Here is a 23,500-nt window from a genome sequence, read left to right as displayed (position 1 = left end):
TTAACCTAAATCAAAGTAAAACAAAATAAGACTGATAGAGTCTTCCTTTTATGTCAAACCACATATCTGTATAAAGATACCAGAAATTGTTAAGGTTGTTGCATCACTCTATTATTACCAAAGGTATCAGAATTGTAATGATTTAAATCTCTCTATTATTATCAGAGGTATCAGATTTGTAATGAATTAAATATCTCTATTATTATCAAAGGCATCAGAATTGTAATGATTTAAATATCTCTATTATTATCAAAGGCATCAGAATTGTAATGATTTAAATCTCTCTATTATTATATATCAGAGGTATGAGAATTGTAATGATTTAAATCTCTCTATTATTATCAGAGGCATCAGAATTGTAATGATTTAAATCTCTCTATAGATACCAGAGGCATTAGAATTGTAATGATTTAAATCTCTATAGATACTAGAGGTATCAGAATTGTAATGATTTGAATCTCTCTATAGATACCAGAGGTATCAGAATTGTAATGATTTGAATCTCTCTATAGATACCAGAGGTATCAGGATTGTATTGATTTAAATCTCTATAGATACCAGAGGCATCAGAACTGTAATGATTTAAATGTCTCTATAGATACCAGAGGTATCAGAATTGTAATGATTTAAATCTCTCTATAGATACCAGAGGTATCAGGATTGTAATGATTTAAATCTCTTTATAGATACCAGAGGTATCAGAATTGTAATGATTTAAATCTCTTTATAGATACCAGAGGTACAGTTCCAGTGTGTGTAGTAAGGAAAAGTTAACAGATAGAGATGGATTGGATCAACAGCAATATGAAGTAGATGTTGAAGATTCTATGCCACAACCAGAAAAAGTGGGACATTATTTAACTTAACATATTAGAAATTAAATTAGTAAGATTTGTGGCTCCATTTTTGAGTCTTTGTCGATGAAATGTTCATTTCATACATTATTTTGGTTTTTTTTCTCCAAAAAGTAAAGCGGTTAGAGGAAAACTGACATGGATAATTCTGTTCGAATTTTGTTCCGGTCTGATGATTTTATGCAGAGTTATGGTCCTTGGACTTAGAAAATCACTCAAATAATCAGTTTTCCGCACTTTTTTTCGTCATGCTTGAAGATATTGATTTGATAATTGGTGTATAGTTTTATCATGACAAGTTACAGATCAATTTCAAATTGTGTTCCGGTCTGATGATTTTGTGCAGAGTTATGGTCCTTGGACTTAGAAAATTCACTTAAATAATCAGTTTTCCACTTTTTTTAGTCATGCTTGAAGTTATTGACTTGATATTTGTTATATTGTTTACACCATGACAAGTTATAGATCAAGTTAGCATTTTGTTCCAGTACAATGAATTTTTAATCGGTAGGGGACTATGTATTGCCATGCAATACTCTCAGAATACTTGTTAACTTTTCAGTTTAGTGGCAAAGTTTACCGATTTTGACCTTGATAAACAATCATCAAGGAGCATGTGAAATATAAATAAGGGGATAGAGCTATGTTTATTTGTTCATTTTTAAAGGCAGTGCTTTAATGCCTTTCTAGTTGCCGGGTTAATCCTTCCTTCCGCGATATCCAACTTATCTACGTGGGGGGTCATTAGACTCCAAGTAGATCCGGAAATGTTGAATTCTCTCCTCTTCTTATTGCGATATAAAATGTTTTTTGTTTCATTTCATTTACATTGGGAAATAGAGAATCGATCATTGTGTTTTGTTAGTTTTAAAAACTTTTGATATATTAGTATTTTGCATTATAAGCAGTCAACCGATTGACAAACTAGAATTATTTGAATTCCGTGTGGAAAGAGCTCCGGTTAATTTCGAGTGTTATCTGCAATCTAGATGTTTATAAATCATTTCAGTCGTTGATATAATAATTAAAGGTCGACTGAACATGAATTATATTATACAATTTAAAGCGCATTTCTGTTTATGCACGTGAACCCGTCTAACGTTATTTTCGCAGTTATATAAAGTAGCAAATTATCGTTCCTGAATAGGTGGCGCCGTGGTAGCGGATCCTGTTCCTCTACTTCCGGTTTCTGCACTGTGCAACTATTTCAGTTATATTTTTAATTAACGATGCCAAGTACTTGTTGTTGTGTACCTGGATGTCATTTAAGAGGAGGACATGCATTTCCAAATGACTTAAAAAGAAGGAAAAGTTGGATCAACGCCATGGCCCATACGCAGATTGGACGAGAACACGATGATATCGTGGAGTCCATCTCGATCAGCTGTTGTTTGCAAGGCACGTTTTACTGAAAAAGACTACGTGCAGGAAACTATTCATGGTAAAACTCTATTTTCTTTGTGAAATATATAGTTATATATGTAATCGCCATGCGAATAAACCAAAGTCTGTTTACAACCGCAATTATCGTTTTAGAATAAAAGGGGTCGGTAATTCAAGACGTCATAATTTTTTGGATTACGATTCAATGTGATCTGTTTGAGATTTTTTGGTGATTGCTACAATTATAATGATTTCTTGCAAGAGGTATATCATACTGAGAATTATTTTAGCAGTAATTATGCTAATTTAGTAATGACAGGAATGCATAAGCTATGCCTCATAGACATTCTTGAAAAATATCAATGACAATGTTAACAGGAACAAAACAATGACATGCTCTCATCTATATTATAGTTATTTAGGTACAAACAATGTACGTTTGTTGCATAAGTCTCTCATTGTTTGTCCTTTGGATTTACATAACATACATTGAATCAGGCAAACATAGTTTTATCCAGATTGTAATGAATAAATCTAGTTAATATTTCGCCAGGTAGTACAAAGTATACATTGCTAATGGAAGTTCATTTAATTATAAAAAAACTAATGTTTTATAACCTTTTTCAGGGCGCAAACCCACCATACAGAGACTTAAGTCTACTGCAATTCCCAGCCTATTTTCCTGGACCAAGCAAGAGACTGAATCGTCCGCAAAAAGAAAAATCAGGGCAGTTTCCTGTGAAAACAAAAGAACTAAACTTAATGAATATTGTAGTAGAAATCTAGAGGAAAGTTTTGATTGTAAAGTTGGTTTTCCTGAAGAAGTCATTCATACTGCAGAAAGGATTTATGACTGTTCACCACCAACTGCCGAGCTAATGTTTAGCTTCACAGATGGAATTACGCAAACACCATCAATGCCTATGTTTTCAGCAGAGAATTTTGAAATGAAGACACGTGACACAGCCATGCATTTTTATACCGGTTTAGAGTTGTATACTAAATTTTTATTTGTTTTGACCACACTTGGTCCAGCAGCACATTGTTTGAGATACATATATTTTCAAATTGATAGGGTGTCAGTTGAAAATCAGTTTTTTTATGACTTTGATGAAATTGAGGTATCATACAACCAACTTTGAACTGTCTAGATTCTAGATTGAATCTAGTGTTAAGAATATTGTGTATACATGGATTGTTTTTATGTCTAAACAGTGGTGTGAGGCTAACACTTGGCCATCTAGTGGTTTAGTCAGGTATTTTTCACCATCCAACTTCAAATTAAAGTTTCCTATGACTTGGATTATTATTGACAGCACAGAATATCCCGTGATAAAACCTAAAGCTCCTAGAGCTCAGGCAACCTTTTCATCAAATAAAAACAGAAAAACTGAAAATTCTTGAATGTTCGACACCTGGTGGTTTAGTCAACTATGTCTCTATGTCACATAGAGCGAATTATTGGACTTGGCAAAACATACAAAATTCTAATAAATCCTATGAATGGAACTGAAACAAAACTTTCATCTGAAATAACATTTAGTTGTTTTATGTTGTGTAATTTTAGAACTTGTATTGTGCCAAAGGATGCATAAATAAAAGTGACGCAATGAATTTTGTTCTGATATATATATATTTACAATTACATGCACATGTAAATTGTAATGCATAAAAAAATAAGGAGATGTGGTATGATATTCAGTGAGTTTATCAAACTAAAGTGCATAAGAAATGGGTTTAAGCAGTTACAGGTGTTACTGTCACCGTACAATCTCCAACAATGAGAAAAACTCGTACCCTGTAAAAAATTTCAGAGATCTTACAACTAAGTTTTGTTGTCTCACCTTGACTTTGGTGAATTTTTTATATCTGTTGATGTAAATATAAAAAAGAAGATGTGGTATGATTGCCAATGAGACAACTCTCCACACATGCACAAGAGACCAAATGACACAGAAATTAACAGCTATAGGTCACAGTACAGCCTTCAACAATGAGCAAAGCCCATACCGCACAGTCAGCTATAAAAGGCCCAGAAATGACAATGTAAAACAATTCAAACAAGAAAACTAACGGCCTATTTTATGTAAAAAAATGAACAAATATAACAAATATGCAACACATAAACAAACGACAACCACTGAATTACACTTTTATAGGCTCCTGACTTGGGACAGGCACATACATGTACATACAGAATGTGGCGGGCTTAAACATGTTAGCGGGATCCCAACCCTCCCCCTAACCTGGGACAGTGGTGTAACAGTACAATATAAGAAAGAACTATAAAAATCAGTTGAAAGAGGCTAAACTCATCAGATGGATAAATACAAATACAAGTGGACGTGGTCGGGTAGTTGTACATCCAAACAACAAAAAGACACTAAGTACAAATCTGAGAGTACTCACAGTTACTGACAGCTAGTTCAAAGCCACTAACAACTGATAAAAAAATCTTGCATCTAAGACTAAATTATCAATCCGTAAGCTCCCTTTAGAATTTTATAAATTTTAGATTTTACATTTCTGAGTTATGGGGTTTTATTCATTAAAAAAGGGGGGATTTTCCAGTTTTTGGACAACAACTCAAAAATGCTTTAAGCAGTTCACATGAAACTTTGGTGAATTATTTATAGCTATTGATGTAATCTCCCTATTGATTTTCATAAATTTCAAATATGACATTGAGAAGAAATTGAACTTTATTTGTTTATAGTCTGGCAACAGATTTATTAAGTATTGCACAACAGCACAGTGTATTGCACAACAGCAAGAAATCTTTAATTGAATATAAATTCAATTCATATAACCGATTTCAAGTTCATTGACTACATTTATTCAGAAACTATAATATGTCAAATATTTAATTACAATCCAAAGTCAGACCTGTATCAAGCTTGAATATTGTGTCCATTTTTGCCCCAGCTGTTCAGGGTAGTACCTCTGCGGGTGTATCCAGCTGCGCTCAGCGAATCAGTTTATTTCTTAATTAAGAACTCCTTTTTTTACGACCGCAAAAAAATTTTTGTGGTCTTATATTGGTATGACGTTGTCGTCGTCGTCGTCCGAAGACACATTAGTTTTCGCACTCTAACTTTAGTTTAAGTGAATGGATCTCAATGAAATTTTAAAATAAGGTTCAATACCACAAAAGGAAAGTTGGGATTGATTTTGGGGGTTATGGTACCAACAGTTAAGGAATTAGGGGCCAAAAAGGGGCCAAAAATAAGCATTTTTGTAACTTCCAGACATAACTTGTGTGTAAGTGTATGGATCTCTCTGACATTGTACCACAAGGTTCCATATCACAAAGGGAAAGCTGGGATTGATTTTTGGGGGTAATTGCCTCCAAATTTTAGGAATTAGGGGCCAAAAAGGGGCAAAAAACAAGCATTTTTCTAGTTTCATGACAATAACTTGTGTGCAAGTCTATGGATCTCTCTGACATTGTATCACAAGGTTCCATATCACAAAGGGAATGCTGGGATTGAATTTGGGGGTAATTGCCTCCAAATTTTAGGAATTAGGGGCAAAAAGGGGCAAAAAACAAGCATTTTTCTAGTTTCATGGCAATAACTTGTGTGTAAGTGTATGGATCTTTATGAAATTGAACTACAAGGTTCCATATCACAAAGGGAAAGCTGGAATTGAGTTTGGGGGTAATTGCCCAAAAAGTTTAGGAATAAGGGGCCAAAAATAAGCATTTTTCTAGTTTCCAGACAATAACTTGTGTTCAAGTGTATGGATCTCTCTGAAATTGTGCTGCAAGGTACCATACCACAAAGGGAATGCTGGGATTGATTTTGGGGGTAATTGCCTCCAAATTTTAGGAATTAGGGGCCAAAAAGGGGCCAAAAACAAGCATTTTTCTAGTTTCATGACAATAACTTGTGTGTAAGTCTATGGATCTCTCTGACATTGTATCACATGGTTCCATATCACAAAGGGAATGCTGGGATTGATTTTGGGGGTAATTGCCTCCAAATTTTAGGAATTAAGGGGCAAAAAACAAGCATTTTTCTAGTTTCATGGCAATAACTTGTGTTCAAGTGTATGGATCTTTATAAAATTGTACTACAAGGTTCAATATCACAAAGGGAAAGCTGGAATTGAGTTTGGGGGTAATTGCCCAAAAAGTTTAGGAATAAGGGGCCAAAAATAAGCATTTTTCTAGTTTCCAGACAATAACTTGTGTTCAAGTGTATGGATCTCTCTGAAATTGTGCTGCAAGGTACCATACCACAAAGGGAATGCTGGGATTGATTTTGGGGGTAATTGCCTCCAAATTTTAGGAATTAGGGGCCAAAAAGGGGCCAAAAACAAGCATTTTTTCTAGTTTCATGACAATAACTTGTGTGTAAGTCTATGGATCTCTCTGACATTGTATCACATGGTTCCATATCACAAAGGGAATGCTGGGATTGATTTTGGGGGTAATTGCCTCCAAATTTTAGGAATTAGGGGCCAAAAAGGGGCAAAAAACAAGCATTTTTCTAGTTTCATGGCAATAACTTGTGTGTAAGTGTATAGATCTTTATGAAATTGTACTACAAGGTTCCATATCACAAAGGGAAAGCTGGGTTTGAGTTTGGGGGTAATTGTCCTAAACGTTTAGGAATTCGGGACCATAAAGGGGCCAAAAAACAAGCATTTTTCTAGTTTCCAGACAATAACATGTGTTCAAGTGTATGGATCTCTCTGAAATTGTACTGCAAGGTACCATACCACAAAGGGAATTGAGTTTTGGGGTGATGAATCATAAGGGGGTTCAAAAAATTTGGGGGGGGGGGATTCTTTTTCCTTTTTTTTCTTTAAAATTTCCCATTTTAAATTGGTTATTTCTGATTTATATATAAAAGCAAATAATAATGATATGGTTTGAATAGGTAAATTAAATTTTTTTAAGTATCTTAGACCACTTTAATTCTGTGTCAGAAACCTATGCTGTGTCAAATATTTAATTACAATCCAAATTCAGTGCTGAATCAAGCTTGAATGTTGTGTTCATACTTGCCCCAACTGTTCAGGGTTCGACCTCTGCGGTCGTATCAAGCTGCGCCCCAGCGGAGCATTTTATTTCATTCATAAATTACTTTATGCTTGGAAATATAATTTTGCTTGGAGTTGAAAGAGTTGACATGTTGCAATGTACATTTACTCTACATAGTTCTATGGTACCAAATCAAAAGTTTATATAAAGAAAGAAGTCAAAGGTTTCCCATCATAGTTTAGTTACATACATTTTTTTTGTACCTGAGGTCGTTGAATATAGACCATTATATAAATAAGATGTGTTATGATTGCCAATGAAAAAACTAAGGATTTTCTTATCCAAGGAATAGATTACCTTAGCCGTATTTGGCACAACTTTTTGGAATTTTGGGTCCTCAATGCTCTTCAACTTTGTACTTGTTTGGCTTTGTTACTATTTTCATCTGAACGTCACTGATGAGTCTTATGTAGACGAAACACACGTCTGGCGTATTAAATTATAATCCTGGTACCTTTGATAACTAATTTGACTATAAACATAGATAAAAAAGGTACAAACTGGACATAATGCACTAGTTCATAAACAAGTGAGAACAATCGCCTTCATATAGTGCTCAGAATATGACATTCATAAAACTTATTCAATATCATTAGAGAACTCTAAATCTTAAATACTGAAAGCCACCTCTGGTAAGTACACTGTACTATGCAAGATAATGATATAACTGGACTTAAAATACACACAACCTGTAATTAACTGCCTTTACAGCGCTTTCGTGCTTTGATTTTTTATATTTTCCACATATACTAGAGGTACCATTTGTTAATTAAACTTTGTCATAACAGTTGTAAAGTTATATTGTGTATTAAAATTTTCTTTCAGAATCGATTAATACAATCTTGTTTGCGCGTATGTTTACCTTTTCTTTATCACGTTTTATCCCTTGCACTAGTGCTGTGCTGTTACTGAATTTCTAAAGAGAGGTATCATGGTTTTGTTCTCTGCATGGGGAAAAGCTTATAGTGATTTGGAGAAGACAATAATTCAAAATCAGCACATTTCTGAAGATTTGGATAAAATAAAGGATTTTCTTTTAAAAGGAAGTCTTTTTACACATGTTTTATAGTAAAATTTTGCCATTCAAGTATATGAAATAGTTTTAGGCTCATGTCTCAAAAAGCAGTTAATGCATAACTGACTAGGGTTAAAATGATCTGTATCCTTTGAAATTTTAAGAAAAATCTGGCCACCCATTTTTGCAGCTATTGCCTCTGAAATGTCAACTTTTAGCAGATTTCACATGATTTGTTTATTAACCTGAAAATTATTACAATGTATAGATATAGAGAAACTTTAAAAATAAGAATGATAAAAACAATAAGATCTACAAATAAGACAACATGGCCAAAATTGTCAATTGACCCTTTTAAAGGAGATATTGCCTCAGAAAGATGATTATTTACCCTTTTTACATTTTTTACGGAAAACAATAAAAGATAGAGAGAATTTAGATATTGAAACTGTTCAGCAAAGTACAATCTACAAATAAGTATCCAGGGATTTAATCCATCATCAAACAAATCTGCTGTTGCTAAAAATAGAACATAGGGGTAAAATGCAGTTTTCAGCTTTATCTAAAAAATTATAGCAGTTAGAGCAAAACTGACATGGTTGAGAAAAATATTCAGCTGGTAGAGGCCTTTCTCCTTTGTAATTTTAAGAAAAATTGGATAAGCCATTTTGGACTTGTTGTCCCAAATGTAGTGATTTTAAGCAAATTTTGCATTTTTATGCCTCGTCCGTTGTGGCAGGGGCCTTAAGATTTACCTCTGTATGTCTGTATGTCCCAAAATAAGTTTCTGTTCTCTAACTTTAGTTTCCCTGAACCAAATTTTATGAAACTTATACACAATGCTTATTACCACCAAACGCAGATCAAGTTTGAAAATGGGTGGCGTCCCTTTTGCCGTTCTCAAGTTATGTCCCTTTGTAAAAGGAAAAATTACTGAATTTGCTGTATATTTACAAGTAGGGGCATCTGTGTCACATGGACACATTCTCCTTTTAATTAGGTATTATCTTGAAAACCATTATAGAGATAGAGAGAAACTATAAATAATTAAAAATGATCAGAACAATAAGATCTGCAAATAAGTCAACTTGGCAAAAATTGTCAATTGACCCCTTACAGGTTATTACCCTTGAATGATGATTTTTTACCATTTTTCCAGAAAATAGTAGTAGATAGAATCTTTAAAGAGCAAAAATGTTCAGCAAAATAAGATCTGCAAATAAGTCAATGTGGCCGATATTGTCAACTGACGCCTTATATTAGTTGTTGCACTTGAAAGTTGATTTTTACAGATTTTGCATTTTGCAGAAATTTTAATAGATAGAAAGAAATTGTAAGTAGCAAAATTAGTCAGCAAAATAAGATCTTCAAATAAGTCAAATTGGTGGAAATTGTCAATTACTACTCAAGTTAAATACCCTTTGCCTGTAATCTCAAAAACTATAATAAATACCGGTAGTTGGAAACTGTGATCCAGAAAATCAATTAGCAATACAAGATTTACAAAATGGAAAAATACCAGAAATTATTGGAAGACTCCTAAAAGAGGTAATTGACCTCAAATGGAGATTTTGTTTACTTATTTCCATTTTTTGCCTGTTATTTCGAAAAGTATAATAGATTGGGAAGGAACCATAAACATCAAAATTTTGACAGTGTAGTGGATTAGGCTCTTGGGAGCCTCCTTATTTTTTAAGTAATTGTTTTAACTAACACAGAATTTTATATATTTAAGGATGTTAGTTTAAAAAGGCAATCCATCCACATGAATGACACACCACGTGGAAGTTGGGCCAGTAGTATATTTGATCTGAAACAATCACAAGCTGATGTATTACTACCTAACCTGTTTGAACAGATGTCTTATGAACAAGTAGACAAACAGAACGAGGACCAACGACAACAAAACAGATTAGATTCCTTGTTCAGCATGTATGAAATACCAGATGAGGTAAAATATCCTAACACTAGACTCAATGATCAAATGAGAATTTTTTATTTCGGTTACACATAGTTTAGGAGGGTTACAAAATCTAGTTTACTTGTAGGATTCTAAGCATCAATATTGAACTATGGCTGAAAAAATATAATAATGAATTTATGATAAAATTTGATTACAATAGATTGATGATATATTTATTTTGTTTCAATCTCTTCAAAGTTCTGAAATAGACATCAAGTTGTATTGCATAGATTCTGTTTCTTATCTTTTTTCACTATCCACATTTTGCAAAAGGACAATCTATGAAATGGAGTGCACATGATTTTACTGAAAAAGAGAGGCGAAAGAGACCAAAGGGACATCCAAACTCATAAGTCCAAAATAAACTGACAACGCCATGGCTAAAAAAGAAAAAGACCAACAGACAAACAATAGTACACAAAACACAACATAGAAAACTAAAGACTGAACAACATGCACCCCACCAAAAACTGGGGTGATCTCAGGTGCTCTGGAAGGGTAAGTAGATTCTGCTCCACACGTGGCAACCGTCCTGTTGCTAATCTGCGAAACGGATATTCCATAACGGTCAACAAACTCGTGATGGCGTCTGTAAAATTTACGAAGGGATGATTTCAACTTCACCATCAAGGAAATCATGATAGGAAATACAAGCCCTGGAGTATCGTATCAACTGGGAGATATATACTCCGTATGCAGGCGCTGCTGGAATGTTGCTACATAAAAATGGAAAGTTCACAATTAGGAAGCTGAAATCATCTCTTTTGTCATAAAGTTTTGTCATGAAAATTAGTGCAGGAAAATGTTTCAACAAATGTTGTGAACTTCCCTGAATAAGCCTAAGACTAGTACGAAGGTTTTTTTGTTGTTGAAAAATTGTTATAATTATTTATGTAACCAACAGAAACATTAAAGCTGTTCTAATTTCAGGAGGAAAAGATAGAAAGAAGACCCCCAGCTGTTGTTCCACAAGAACATTTTGGACACAGGATATTAGTTAAATGTCTTAATCTGAGGTATTTTGTTCATACACTTCTATTTTATTTTGAAATCATAGAGAATAGTTCTCAGATTAAACAAACTTATATTCTTTCGCTTGTTAAAAAAAATATTAAGAGCTCTTTTAGAAATAATTACTCAGTAATTTTTGCATGCATTTATTATTGATGCAAATTTTGAATAATGAACAAAAATGTGAGATTAATTATTAAAATTACAGGAAATTCCGCATACAAATGATGCTATTTGAATTATGTGCATTTTTTTGGGCAAATCACATCACAAATAACTTTGATTTACAGTGGCAGGGTATTCTCAGATACACACCTTTACCATTCTTTCAAAGAATTTTGATCTAGATATAACTCTTAATTTCTTCAGAATATTTTTTCTTTGTTTCAGATTAGAGTTAGAATTTGAACCAATATTTGCCTGTATGGCTTTATATGATTCTAAAGAAAAAAAGAAGGTTAGTTCTATACATAATAAAATATACCTATATAAAATGATATATTTATATTTGCTATGATATCTTCAAATTTAATACTGTTATTTCAATTCTGGTGTAACTGAGTAAAACACTAATTACACTGTTAAAAAATCTGTTAAATTATTCATTTTAAAATTATTTGCATGACACCATTGCTTTCATGCACAATTATAGACCATCAATCTTGAATGTGATGCCCTTAAATTTGTGTGTATATCCAGTCAAACTGAATGTTTATAACCATGTAATGTCAAATATATTTTCTCTGGTTAAAATGTTTTTGTACTGATATGCATGGACATTCCATCATCATCATGTTGTGTTTTAAAAAAATGCAAAATGTTGAAATGTTTGTTGCAAAAATATTTTTACAGGAAATTGCCATCTTGTACATTTGAAAAATCAATTTGTAAATTTATATACATAAAAAGAAATGGAGAATAACGATTTTTGTCCCGCCTTGACGGGACATTAGTTTGTGATTAAGTCTAGTTTATGGTGAACCACTAGTGGTAGGTCAATGATATTTGGTATGCAGTTGTATTAGCATTGGCACATCTCATTACCATGGAGATTATTTGGCCCTGACCCCCCAGTCATGGTCTATTGACTTTGAAACTTTGCATAGTTTACATGTATTAGTTTGTGATTAGGCCAAGTTTATGGAGAACCACTAGTGGTAGGTCAATGATATTTGGTATGCAGTTGTATAAGCATAAGCATATCTCATTTCCATGAAGATTATTTGGCCCCGCCCCTCAGTCATGATCTATTGACTTTGAAACTTTTGCTTAGTTTACATGTATTAGTTTGTGATTAGGTCAAGTTTATGGGAAACCACTAGTGGTAGGTCAATGATATTTGGTATGCAGTTGTATAAGCATTAGCATATCTCATTTCCACGGAGAATATTTGGTCCTTACCCCTCAGTCATGGTCTATTGACTTTGAAACTTTTGCTTAGTTAACATGTATTAGTTTGTGATTAGGTCAGTTTAAGATGAACCATTAATGTTAAGTCAATGATATTTGGTATGCAAATGTATTGGCATTTGCAAATTTCATTTTTTATGGAGATTATATAACCCCACCCCCTCATTATGGTTCATTGACTTTAAAACTTTTACTTAGTTTACGAGTGAATGTTTGTGTTTAAGTTTGTTTAAAGGAAACGACTTATGAAAAGTCAATGGTGTTTGGTATGAGGTTGTATTAGCATTGGCACTTCTCATTTCCACGGAGATTGTTTTACCCTGTACCTTCAGTCATGGTTCATTGACTTTGAATATTTGCATAACTTACATGTTAAAGTATTGCTATTTTAATTTCAACATTTGCATTATCAAAATAACAAATAGGCAAGACATATCTCTGTGTTAACAGTTTATTTTAGCTTTTATTTTGAATGCTACATAGTTATTTGATATATATGTGATTTCAAACAAGTAATAAAGAATATTTTTATTTTAGATATCAGAAAACTTTTACTTTGACATGAACTCTGACAATCTAAAGAATATGATATCAAATCATGTACCAAAGCAGGACGTGTCTACCCTGAGTAGGAGCTGTGTATTAAGTCTTACATATCCTTCACCAGATGTTTTCCTAGTCATTAGGGTAAGTACTACACACCATGAGTAGGAGCTGTGTATTAAGTCTTACATATCCTTCACCAGATATTTTCCTAGTCATTAGGGTAAGTACTACACACCCTGAGTAGGAGCTGTGTATTAAGTTTCACATATCCTTCACCAGATGTTTTCCTATTCATTAGGATAAGTGTTACATACCTTAAGTAGGAACTGTGTATTAAGTCTCACATATCCTTCACCAGATGTTTTCCTAATCATTAGGGTAAGCGTTACATACCCTGAGTAGGAGCTGTGTATTAAGTCTCACATATCCTTCACCAGATGTTTTCCTTGTCATAAAAGTAAGTATTACATACCCTGAGTAGGAGCTGTGTATTAAGTCTCACATATCCTTCACCAGATGTTTTCCTAGTCATTAGGGTAAGTGTTAGGATTTTCATAGAAACCAATATCAAACAGCTAACCTAGAGAATATGGTGATCCATTGGAGCCATAAATGAGGTTTTGGTTACACTCTGTAAATATTTATGCTAATCAATACTATTTTTATGCCCCCGCCGTAGCGTAGGGGGCATTAAGTTTTACCCTTGTCCGTCTGTACGTACGTCCTTCTGTCCATACATCCAAAAGTTGGTTTCCGTTCTCTAACTTAAGTGTGCTTCAACCAAATGTTATGAAACCTATACAAAAATGCTTATTACCACAAAACACAGATTAAGTTTGAATTTTGGTGTCTTCACTTTAACCGTTCTAGAGTTATGCCCCTTTACAAAGGGAAAAATTGCTGAATTTTTTGTTTCCGTTCTCTAACTTTAGTTTGCCACTACCAAATGTTATGAAACTTATACACAATGCTTATTACCACAAAATACAGATCAAGTTTGAATTTTGGTGGTGTCACTTTAACCGTTCTAGAGTTATGCCCCTTTACAAATGGAAAATTTGCTGAAGTTTTCGTTCTCTTATATAAGTTAACCTCAACCAAATGTTATGAAACTTATAAATAATGCTTGTTACCACAAAATATAGATCAAGATGGAATTTTGGTGGTATCACTTTTACTGTTCTAGAGTTATGCCCCTTTACAAATGGAAAAATTGCTGAATTTTTCGTTTCTGTTCTCTAACTTAAGTTTGCCTCAACCAAATGTTATGAAACTTATACACAATACTTATTAACAAAAATCTCAGATCAAGTACAAATTTGGGTAGCGTCACTTTTAATGTTCTTCAGTTTTGTCCCTTTATAACTTAATATGATATGCAAGCGGGGGCATCATCTGTGTCCCATGGACACATTCCCATTTATTTTATACAATGATTATAACTCCTCATTAGGAGTCATTATAAGAAAGAGGAAGGTTATGCAGAAATAATATAAAATGCAGTTTTCACCAGCTGTTTTCCAAGGTTTCAAATTTTTTTGTACTCCATCATGTAAAAATAAATTTCTTCTTAATGTTGGATATATAAAAGAAACATATGTCATTGCTATTTATATTTGATGAGGTTTTTTGTGATATTTCAGCTTGAGAAAGTGTTACAACAAGGAGACATTGGGGAATGTGCTGATCCATATCTAAAGGAAGATAAGGTCTGATTTATTTGATATATTTAAAAAATAATGTTAATATGAGGAGGTGTGTATGATTGTCTATGAGACAACTATCCATAAGTCACTATAGGTCACAGTACGACCTTAAACTATGAGCAAAACCCATAAGTTATAATCAGCTATAAATGGCCCAGACATGACAAAATTTTAAAGAATTCAAATGAGAAAACTAACAGTCTGATTCATGACGAAACAATAAACAAAGTACACATATTTCAGGCAACCAAATCAATAAAAGTATCCATTGAAGTTATCAAAGGGGCAATCAAAAGAGGATAGACAGCACTGGGGCTGAAAGGGAATAAGACAACAGTCTGCAAGACACTACACACAAAACTCTGTGTCCTTACTTTGCACAGATACTTTTTGGTGATATAATTTACTTTAATGTGGTTATGTTTGCTTACAAGTTGTTGGTTTACAGGAATTAATTTACATATTTCTGTGTTTAGACAAAAGAAGAGAAACACAGAGGGAATGCTATGCAGTTTTGTGATAGACTTGGTAGATACAGGATGCCATTTGCTTGGACAGCTATATATCTGATGAACATTGTAACTGGAGCTAGCAGTATGGAGAGAGAGTCGTCAGTTGATAAATTTGATCAAGATCTTTCTAGAACATCCAGCCTGGGTAATATTAGAACAATTCCCCTTTCACTTTATACCTCTCTAAGACAGGCTATATGACAGGTCCACAGCAAAACATAGTTTTTTGAAAAAAAAATTATATTTTAGATTACACATGTTGATAATTTATTGAAAAGAACCTATTTACACATGGTTTTTATGATTACGGTAAGACTCCCTTTTGGCCCCCAAAATATAGCATTTTTACAAATTTTTTAAAATGTAAACTTTTAGCTATTTATTGGAAAGTAAAATACTTTTGCTACATACATATTTTGCTGTTTTTGACAATACAATGCACATGCATCAGGTACTAGTATCATTAAGTCCGGCAAAATTACTGAAATCTTCACAATTTTAACATTTGTGCTATTTTTAGACAGTTTTGTCTAAAATGGAAGTGGCCGCACTTGTGTTCAGTCTTAATATTTAAATATATGTTGTACTTGATGATATTACATAACATATATAATGGTTGAGACTGAACATGAATGCGGCCACTTCCATTTTAGACAAAAATCATCTGAAAAGTGATGTTTTATGGCAAATTTGATATATTTTTCATATTTAAACTTGAATTTGAGCGTCTTTAATGACCAGATCAGTTCAAATCTTTTACACGAAATTATTGATTCCTCTTTACCTTTTCAGACAGAAGAAGTAGCTCCAGTTTACCAGGTCAATATGACAGTTTCAGGAAACGTAACCGTGAGGATAGTATTTCAAGGAGAGGCTCATTTGATAGAGGTCGTACAGGGTATGAGAGAAGAGGTGGTTCACCAGATGATTACGGGTCAAGTTTAGATAATTTCAAACCAGTAACATTAACTGTCTCTAGTTTCTTTAAACAGGTATGGATATCATTAGTTAACAAAATTATGATTTTTTTTATATAAGTTACAATGTAATGTGAAGATGTGCATTAGTAAATATGATTGACATTATGAAGATCACTTTGTTTCAATGTTATTTTGTTGAAGGAAAGAAATTGAATTGTATCGACCATTCCTACTTTATTTTGTTGAAGGAAAGAGATTGAATTGTATCGACCATTCCTACTTTATTTTGTTGAAGGAAAGAAATTGAATTGTATCGACCATTCCTACTTTATAAGTTATCGGAAGATGAATCGATACAGAAATAAATTAAACATTGTGCTCGTTGATTAAACTTTTAACTAATTCTGGAAAAATTGTGCTTAATTAAAAGACTTGTCAGTGATTTTCCTGCCTTTATTTTAGGGCCGAATATTGGCCCCATTCCCAATCAGAAAATACCTAAAAAAATTTCCCAATTGAACCCGTAAAATTCCCAGTTCAATCAAGTTGTAACGGAAAGGTAATTGATAATTTTATTGTTCGTAATATTTGGTTCAAAATATTGGTTGTTGTACTGTTCCCCATGTAATCATTTCAAATATAGACAGGTAACTATCATATTTCGACCGTAAACCAGTTTTACAATGGGTAAGCTTAGATCAGCATTTGGATGACGTCCAGCGGTTAACAGTAAGAATTTAGAATGGTATGAAGTGATGATGCTGTGTTATTATCTGAGTAACATTGTAAATACATGCCAACATGAAAAACTAAAAGGTTTTCATTATTTTCTCACACGTAAATTTTTACTATATGCTTTTTCGAGCGATAATGTCGTACAGAGCAAAGATTTGCCGGTTTATTTTTTTTGCTGTGAATTGAGCATGCCCAAACAGACAACATGTCCTCTCATTATTCAAAATATTATGTTCGCAAATTAAAAAAAGGCAAAGATGCCACTGATTGTAAAAAACTTGTTTAGCTTTAAAAAAATCCAAAATTAGTACTGAAGATACTACAGGGACTGATATATTCTGAACGAAAATGTTTCTACTTTTACGGATGTAGAACAGGATGAAGCCGTGGTTGTGGCGGATAAAGGCACTAAAGCAGTCACCTCAAACCCAAGTACTAACACTAAACAAATTGTTTCTACCCAAACACCTGAGCATAATTCACTTGAAATGAACTCTGCTCCTGTACAAAGTGAAACTGACCGCCAATCCCACTCTTGAGTGCGACCCTAATCAGTGACAGTTGTCAACTCTAGTCTCTAGCTCAGAACTAAGCACTAAAAACATTATACCATGCCATATAAGTGTCTGTGAGAGAAATCTTACTGACAAGGAAACTTGCAATAATTCTAAGGGTTGTATGACTGAGTTAATATGTTCAAATTGAAACATGAAAGAAAATTGGAATTTTAAAATAATAAATAACATGTACATCCTTAAAATATGTTGAACACAATGATTTATTTCTTCCCAATTCATACGTTATAAGACACATTTTTCCCAATTGCCTAGGGCCCAGGCCCCATTTGAAAAAGGGTAGGAAAATCACTGCTTGTATGCATATCAGTTTTATTCAGAAAAATATGAGTGTACTTTCTTATATTATTTTGATATTTTACTGTTGTGGTTCACATAAATGCACTACGTTTGTTCTTTAATGAATCAATAGCCAACAGTTTACCAAACTAACCATGTACCTGTATTTTGGTGGCCAGTAATGACTTTTTGACCCTTTCTTTTTGCAGACTGTTTGTAGATTGTGTTAAAATAAAAAAAATAAGCTATCTCCCCTCTTGTTCCTGTTTAGACACTCCTTCGCTTGGAGTTGATGTGATGTAAAGACGATTTTATCTGTTCATACTGTTATAAATAGATTAACAGATAGTTTATTATATGATTTCAGGAAGGGGACAAATTGAGTGATGAAGATCTGTACAAATTTTTGGCTGATCTCAAACGCCCATCAAGTGTGCTTAAACGAGTCAAATGTCTACCTGGTAAGAAAATGCTTGATTAATATTTTCAAATTACAAGATGGGATCTTTATTTTATTTTATTTTTGGAATTTTGTGGAATGTTCTGTTTTAAGTTGGAAGACTATTACATTTTGTATAAAATTACATACGCTACTAGTGAAGGTATGATTTTGGGTCTAATTGGCTCTGAAATCAAATGCATTTCAAATATTGAATCTATGTACTTAATATAACATTGCAGTTATGATTTTTATGCCCCCTGCCGCAAGGCAAAGGGGGCATTAAGTGTTACCCATGTCTAACCGTACGTACGCCCCAAATTGGTTTCCATTCTGTAACTTTAATTTGCCTCAACCAAATATTATGAAACGTATACACAGTGCTTATTACCATAAAAATAGATCAAGTTTGAATTTGTGTGGCGTCACTTTTACAGTTCTCTTAGTTATGTCACTTTATAACGTTATTTGCAAGCGGGGGCATCATCTGTGTCCCATGGACACATTCTCTATTCATTGATAAAAGTGTTTCCATTTCTTGGGTTATATGAAATGACAATAAACTTACACAAAATCTTGACTGATTGTCTCATCCCTGTTCAGGAATGATAAACAGCACAACCCTTGCAAAAGAAGATGTTCACAGTCAAAGTGTTGTTAGTATTTATCTATTTTTTGGCAAACAAATATTTTTGGCAATTTATGTGTTCTAATTTAATTTAGCAGAAAAGTTTCTGAAATTCTCTATTTATGCTAAAAGCTGAGAAATCTTCCTTATGATGTCACTTTAATGACATTTTAACTTGTGTTTTATTTTGTGATTTTTCTCACCCCACAACATATCTCAAAGGTACTGTAACTGCATGTAGTCTCCTCTGAAATGCTTTGAACTTACAAATTGTGAAAAGTTGATTAAACAAATTGTAAAAGATTGATGTATAATTGTACTAGATTGATATATAATGTTTGATAGACATAACAGCCAAAGAATTCAACATTTTACTTTTGAAAAGTTCTTGCTTCAAAATAATAATCCTCATCTAGTATTAACCATAGACTAATGCATTGACGTTTATTTTTATATGGACCCTTGTTTTAATTATGACAGGTACTCTGAAGTTGGACATCTCTCCCTGTCCAGAGGAACCAAGATATTCCCTGACCCCTGAACTTTGGAAGGTTGAACCTTACCCTGACGACAAGAGTCGACCAATCAAAGAAATCCTTGAGTTCCCATCACATGAAGTTTATGCCCCATTCACTATTTACAGGTACAGCATTTTATTTATTATATTGTCAGTGACTACATTGGTCTATATTTAATATGAATTGCAAAGATATGAGCATATAATAGCATAAGAAAATTGATTGATGTTTTGATATTCTGTTTTTGTCGAGCCTGCGACTTCTGTTGCAGAAAGCTAGTCATAGGGATAGTGAACCGGCGGAGGTAGCTAACTAACTACTTAAAAGCTTAATATTTCAGAAGGTAGAAAACCTGGATGCTTCATACTTTGTATATAGATACCTTATGTTATGAAGTTTCCCTGTCATATGTCCTTTGTCCTCGACCTCATTTTAATGGTTCAGTGACTACTTGTAAAACAGTTAAAGATTTTTCGATCTTATTATGATTAATAGGATAACTATATTTGGTATGTGTGTACCTTGCACGGTCCTCACACCTGTCAGACAGTTTTCTCTTGACCTCGACCTCTTTTCATGGATCAGTGAACAAGGTTAAGTTTAGTGGTCAAGTCCATATCTGAGATACTATAAGCAATAGGTCTACTATATTTTGTGTATGGAATGATTGTAAGGTGTACATGTCCAACTGGCAGGTGTCATCTTACCTTGACCTCATTTTCATGGTTCTGTGGTTAAAGTTAAGTTTTTATGTTTTGGTCTGTTTTTCTAATACTATATGCAATAGGTTAGCTTTATTTGTTGTATGGAAATATTTTACGATGTACATGTCAGTTTGACAGGTTTTATTTGACCTTGACCTCATTTTCACGGTTCATTGCTCAATGTTAAGTTTTTGTGTTTTGGTCTGTTTTCTTTAAACTATAAACAATAGGTCAACTATATTTGGTGTATGAAATGATTGTAAGGTTTATATGTCTGTCTGGTAGGTGTCATCTGACCTTGACCTCATTTTCATGGTTCCTTGGTCAATGTTAAGTTTGTTTCTTAGATACTATATTTAATACGTCAACTTTATTTGATCCATGTAATGATTGTAAAGTGTACATGTCTGTCTGTCGCAGGGTTCATCTGACTTTTACCTCATATTTATGGTTCACTGGTCAATATAAAGTTTTCATGGTTTGGTCTGTTTCTTGTATACTATAAGCAATAGGTCAACTATATTCAATGTATGGAATGATTGTAAGGTGAAAATGTATTTCTGGCTTGGTTTATCTGACTTTGAACTCATTTTCTTTGATCATGTTAAGTTAATGTGATACTTGTAGTAAAACTTTAAATTTAGGGCTATCGGCATAAAATCAATGGTAGTAAAGCCGGCGAGACATTTCAACATGTGCACTCTTGTTTATATAATATAAAGATAAAGTTGCAATGTTTTTTATTTATAATAAAACATTTTCTAAGAATATACTTTCCTGTTCTACATTTAAGTGTATTTTTTTTTCTTAAGGAATATGTTGTATGTCTATCCAAAAAGTCTGAATTTTGCGAATCGTCAAGGCTCTGCCAGAAACTTAGCAGTAAAAGTGCAGTTCATGGCAGGTGAAGAAGAAAGTTGTGCCTTACCTGTGAGTATCTATGTGTTAATCTAATTTTAAAAAGTACTGCTAATTGAGAATTATTGTCATTAAGAAGTAGGTAAAAGTAAAAAAAGTGTTAAGTCAAAAATATGAATGTGTTAGAAATTTGTTAAAAGGTTTAATGGCCTGTAATTCAAAAGATATTCAAGTAAATAATTTTAATTATATATTTTAATGATTGTAGGTGATTTTTGGTAAATCCGGAGGACCAGAGTTTGTAAGAGAAGCATACACACCTGTCACTTATCATAACAAGTTAGTTGTATTCCATAGATTGCATGTACATTGTATTTTGTTATCCTTAACATTTTTATCATGGTATGTTGTATGGTCACTTTCTGATCAGTGTTGGGCAATAATTCATATCTATTTGTATTGGCATATTTTTAGCTCACCTGGGCCAAGTGAGGTTTTCTCATCACTTGGCATCCATTGTCTGTCGTCGTAGTTCGTTAACTTTTTGGTCTTGAAAATTATATTAGACAGATAGAAACTTAAATAAGCAAAAATAATCTGCAAGGAAAGTTCTACAAATAAGTCTAATGGCTGAAATCATCAGTCGACTCCTCATAGGAGTGACTATTTTTACCAATTTCTTAATGTTTTTGCCTATTACATGTATCTTGAAAATTATAATAGATAGATAGACACTTTGAATAACAAAACTGATCAGCAAGACAAGATCTCTAAATAAGTCAACAGGCTGAAATTGTTAGTGGACTCCTTAATATAGTTCTTGCTCTTTAATGACAATTTTTACCAATTTATTTCGTTTTTGCCTATTATCAGGAAAACTATAAAAGATAGAGAGACACTTTCGATAGCAATAATGATCATCAGGACAAGATCTACAACTAACTCAAATTTTGCCGAAATCGGTAGTAGAATCTTTTTAACCCGTTTTTGTGTTTTGGAAAAAACAGAAGAAGATAGAGAGGAAGTATAAACAGAAAAAATGATCAGCAATACAAGACCAACAAAAAAGAGATTTTTGTCATGAATTCTATTCTAGTCCACAGTGTTGGAAAGTGTCCATTGTTGAAGATGCACATTGACCTAGATGAGCAACACAGGCTCTTTAGAGCCTCTAGTTATTGTCATCACAGCTAATACCATGTAACAGTTGACTATTTTAGATCAACATTCGTTAAATGATGTCTTTTGTTTTTTCTAAAATCAGCAACATTTGCTGATAAATGCAGTCACATTTGTTCTAAAACCAGTTGTTGGCATGACACGGGTTATGTTCTTCTCATATATTTTATGACGGTATAATACTAAACCCCTAACAGGAGGGATTGTGCCTGATATTCATATGATGAAGACATAATCTTTCAATCAGTTTAATTGAGGTCTGGTGGCTTGCATGTCAGTAACTGCTAGTAGTCTGTTGTTATTTATGTATTATTGTCATTTTGTTTATTTTCTTTTGTTTCCTATTCTGACATCGGACTCAGACTTCTCTTATACTGAGTTTTACTGTGCGTACTGTTGTGCGTTTGTTTTTACTACATTGGCTAGAGGTATAGGGGGAGGGTTGAGATCTCAAAAAACATGTTTAACCCCGCCGCATTTTTGCCCCTGTCCCCAGTCAGGAGCCTCTGGCCTATGTTAGTCTTGTATCATTTTTAATTTTAGTTTCCTTTGTATAATTTGGAGTTAAGTATGACGTCCATTATCACTGAACTAGTATACATATTTGTTTAGGGGCCAGCTGAAGGACGCCTCCGGGTGCGGGAGTTTCTCGCTGCATTGAAGACCCATTGGTGGCCTTCGGCTGTTGTCTGCTCTATGGTCGGGTCGTTGTCTCTTTGACACATTCCCCATTTCCATTCTCAATTTTATTATTTAAAGAGGAAGTGATAGAAGTTAAAAAAGGAAGTCAAGCAGATCTTATTAAGTGCTCATTGAATAAAGCTGATTACATTAATGTGGAAAAAGTTGGGTTTTTTATTAAAGGGAAAATTCGCGATTTTTTACTATTCATCTTAATATGTTCATAATACCATAAAAAAACATATTCACCAAGTTTTATCTGGATATGAACACTAATAAAGAAGAAAATTGGGAATTAATAATTTAATTTGTTCGAACTTCCTGACTTATGTGACGTAGTTTAAGTCTTTTTGCATGCCGGGAGTGAATAAATCTCATTGTAAGTCTTGTTCGTTAATCATCTAATAACGCGATTTAAAGCGCATCGACGACTTTTGGCGTAGCTATTAACCAACTAATAATTAAGAAAGTAAGTGATCAGCCGTGCAACTTTCAAAATTAAAATGTACGATTTGTATTTAAAGGATTTCTGAT

General features: G+C 33.3%; 1 protein-coding gene across 1 annotated transcript in view; it reads left to right on the top strand.

Annotated features, from left to right (window-relative positions):
* LOC127735792 (dedicator of cytokinesis protein 7-like) overlaps positions 1-23,500 on the top strand; it is an 82,918-nt gene that overhangs the window by 4,382 nt on the left and 55,036 nt on the right. The window contains exons 5-16 of the mRNA XM_052246114.1: positions 731-845; positions 10,038-10,253; positions 11,196-11,281; positions 11,667-11,733; positions 13,224-13,373; positions 14,876-14,941; positions 15,415-15,595; positions 16,243-16,442; positions 18,327-18,420; positions 19,507-19,669; positions 21,061-21,178; positions 21,375-21,445. Of these exons, the coding sequence (XP_052102074.1) occupies positions 731-845; positions 10,038-10,253; positions 11,196-11,281; positions 11,667-11,733; positions 13,224-13,373; positions 14,876-14,941; positions 15,415-15,595; positions 16,243-16,442; positions 18,327-18,420; positions 19,507-19,669; positions 21,061-21,178; positions 21,375-21,445 (1,527 nt within the window). The remainder of the gene's footprint in view (positions 1-730; positions 846-10,037; positions 10,254-11,195; positions 11,282-11,666; positions 11,734-13,223; positions 13,374-14,875; positions 14,942-15,414; positions 15,596-16,242; positions 16,443-18,326; positions 18,421-19,506; positions 19,670-21,060; positions 21,179-21,374; positions 21,446-23,500) is intronic.

The sequence above is a fragment of the Mytilus californianus genome, unplaced genomic scaffold (assembly GCF_021869535.1).
Source record: "Mytilus californianus isolate M0D057914Y unplaced genomic scaffold, xbMytCali1.0.p SCAF_1, whole genome shotgun sequence".
Taxonomy (NCBI): domain Eukaryota; kingdom Metazoa; phylum Mollusca; class Bivalvia; order Mytilida; family Mytilidae; genus Mytilus; species Mytilus californianus.
This window is presented reverse-complemented; position numbering and strand designations above follow the sequence as displayed.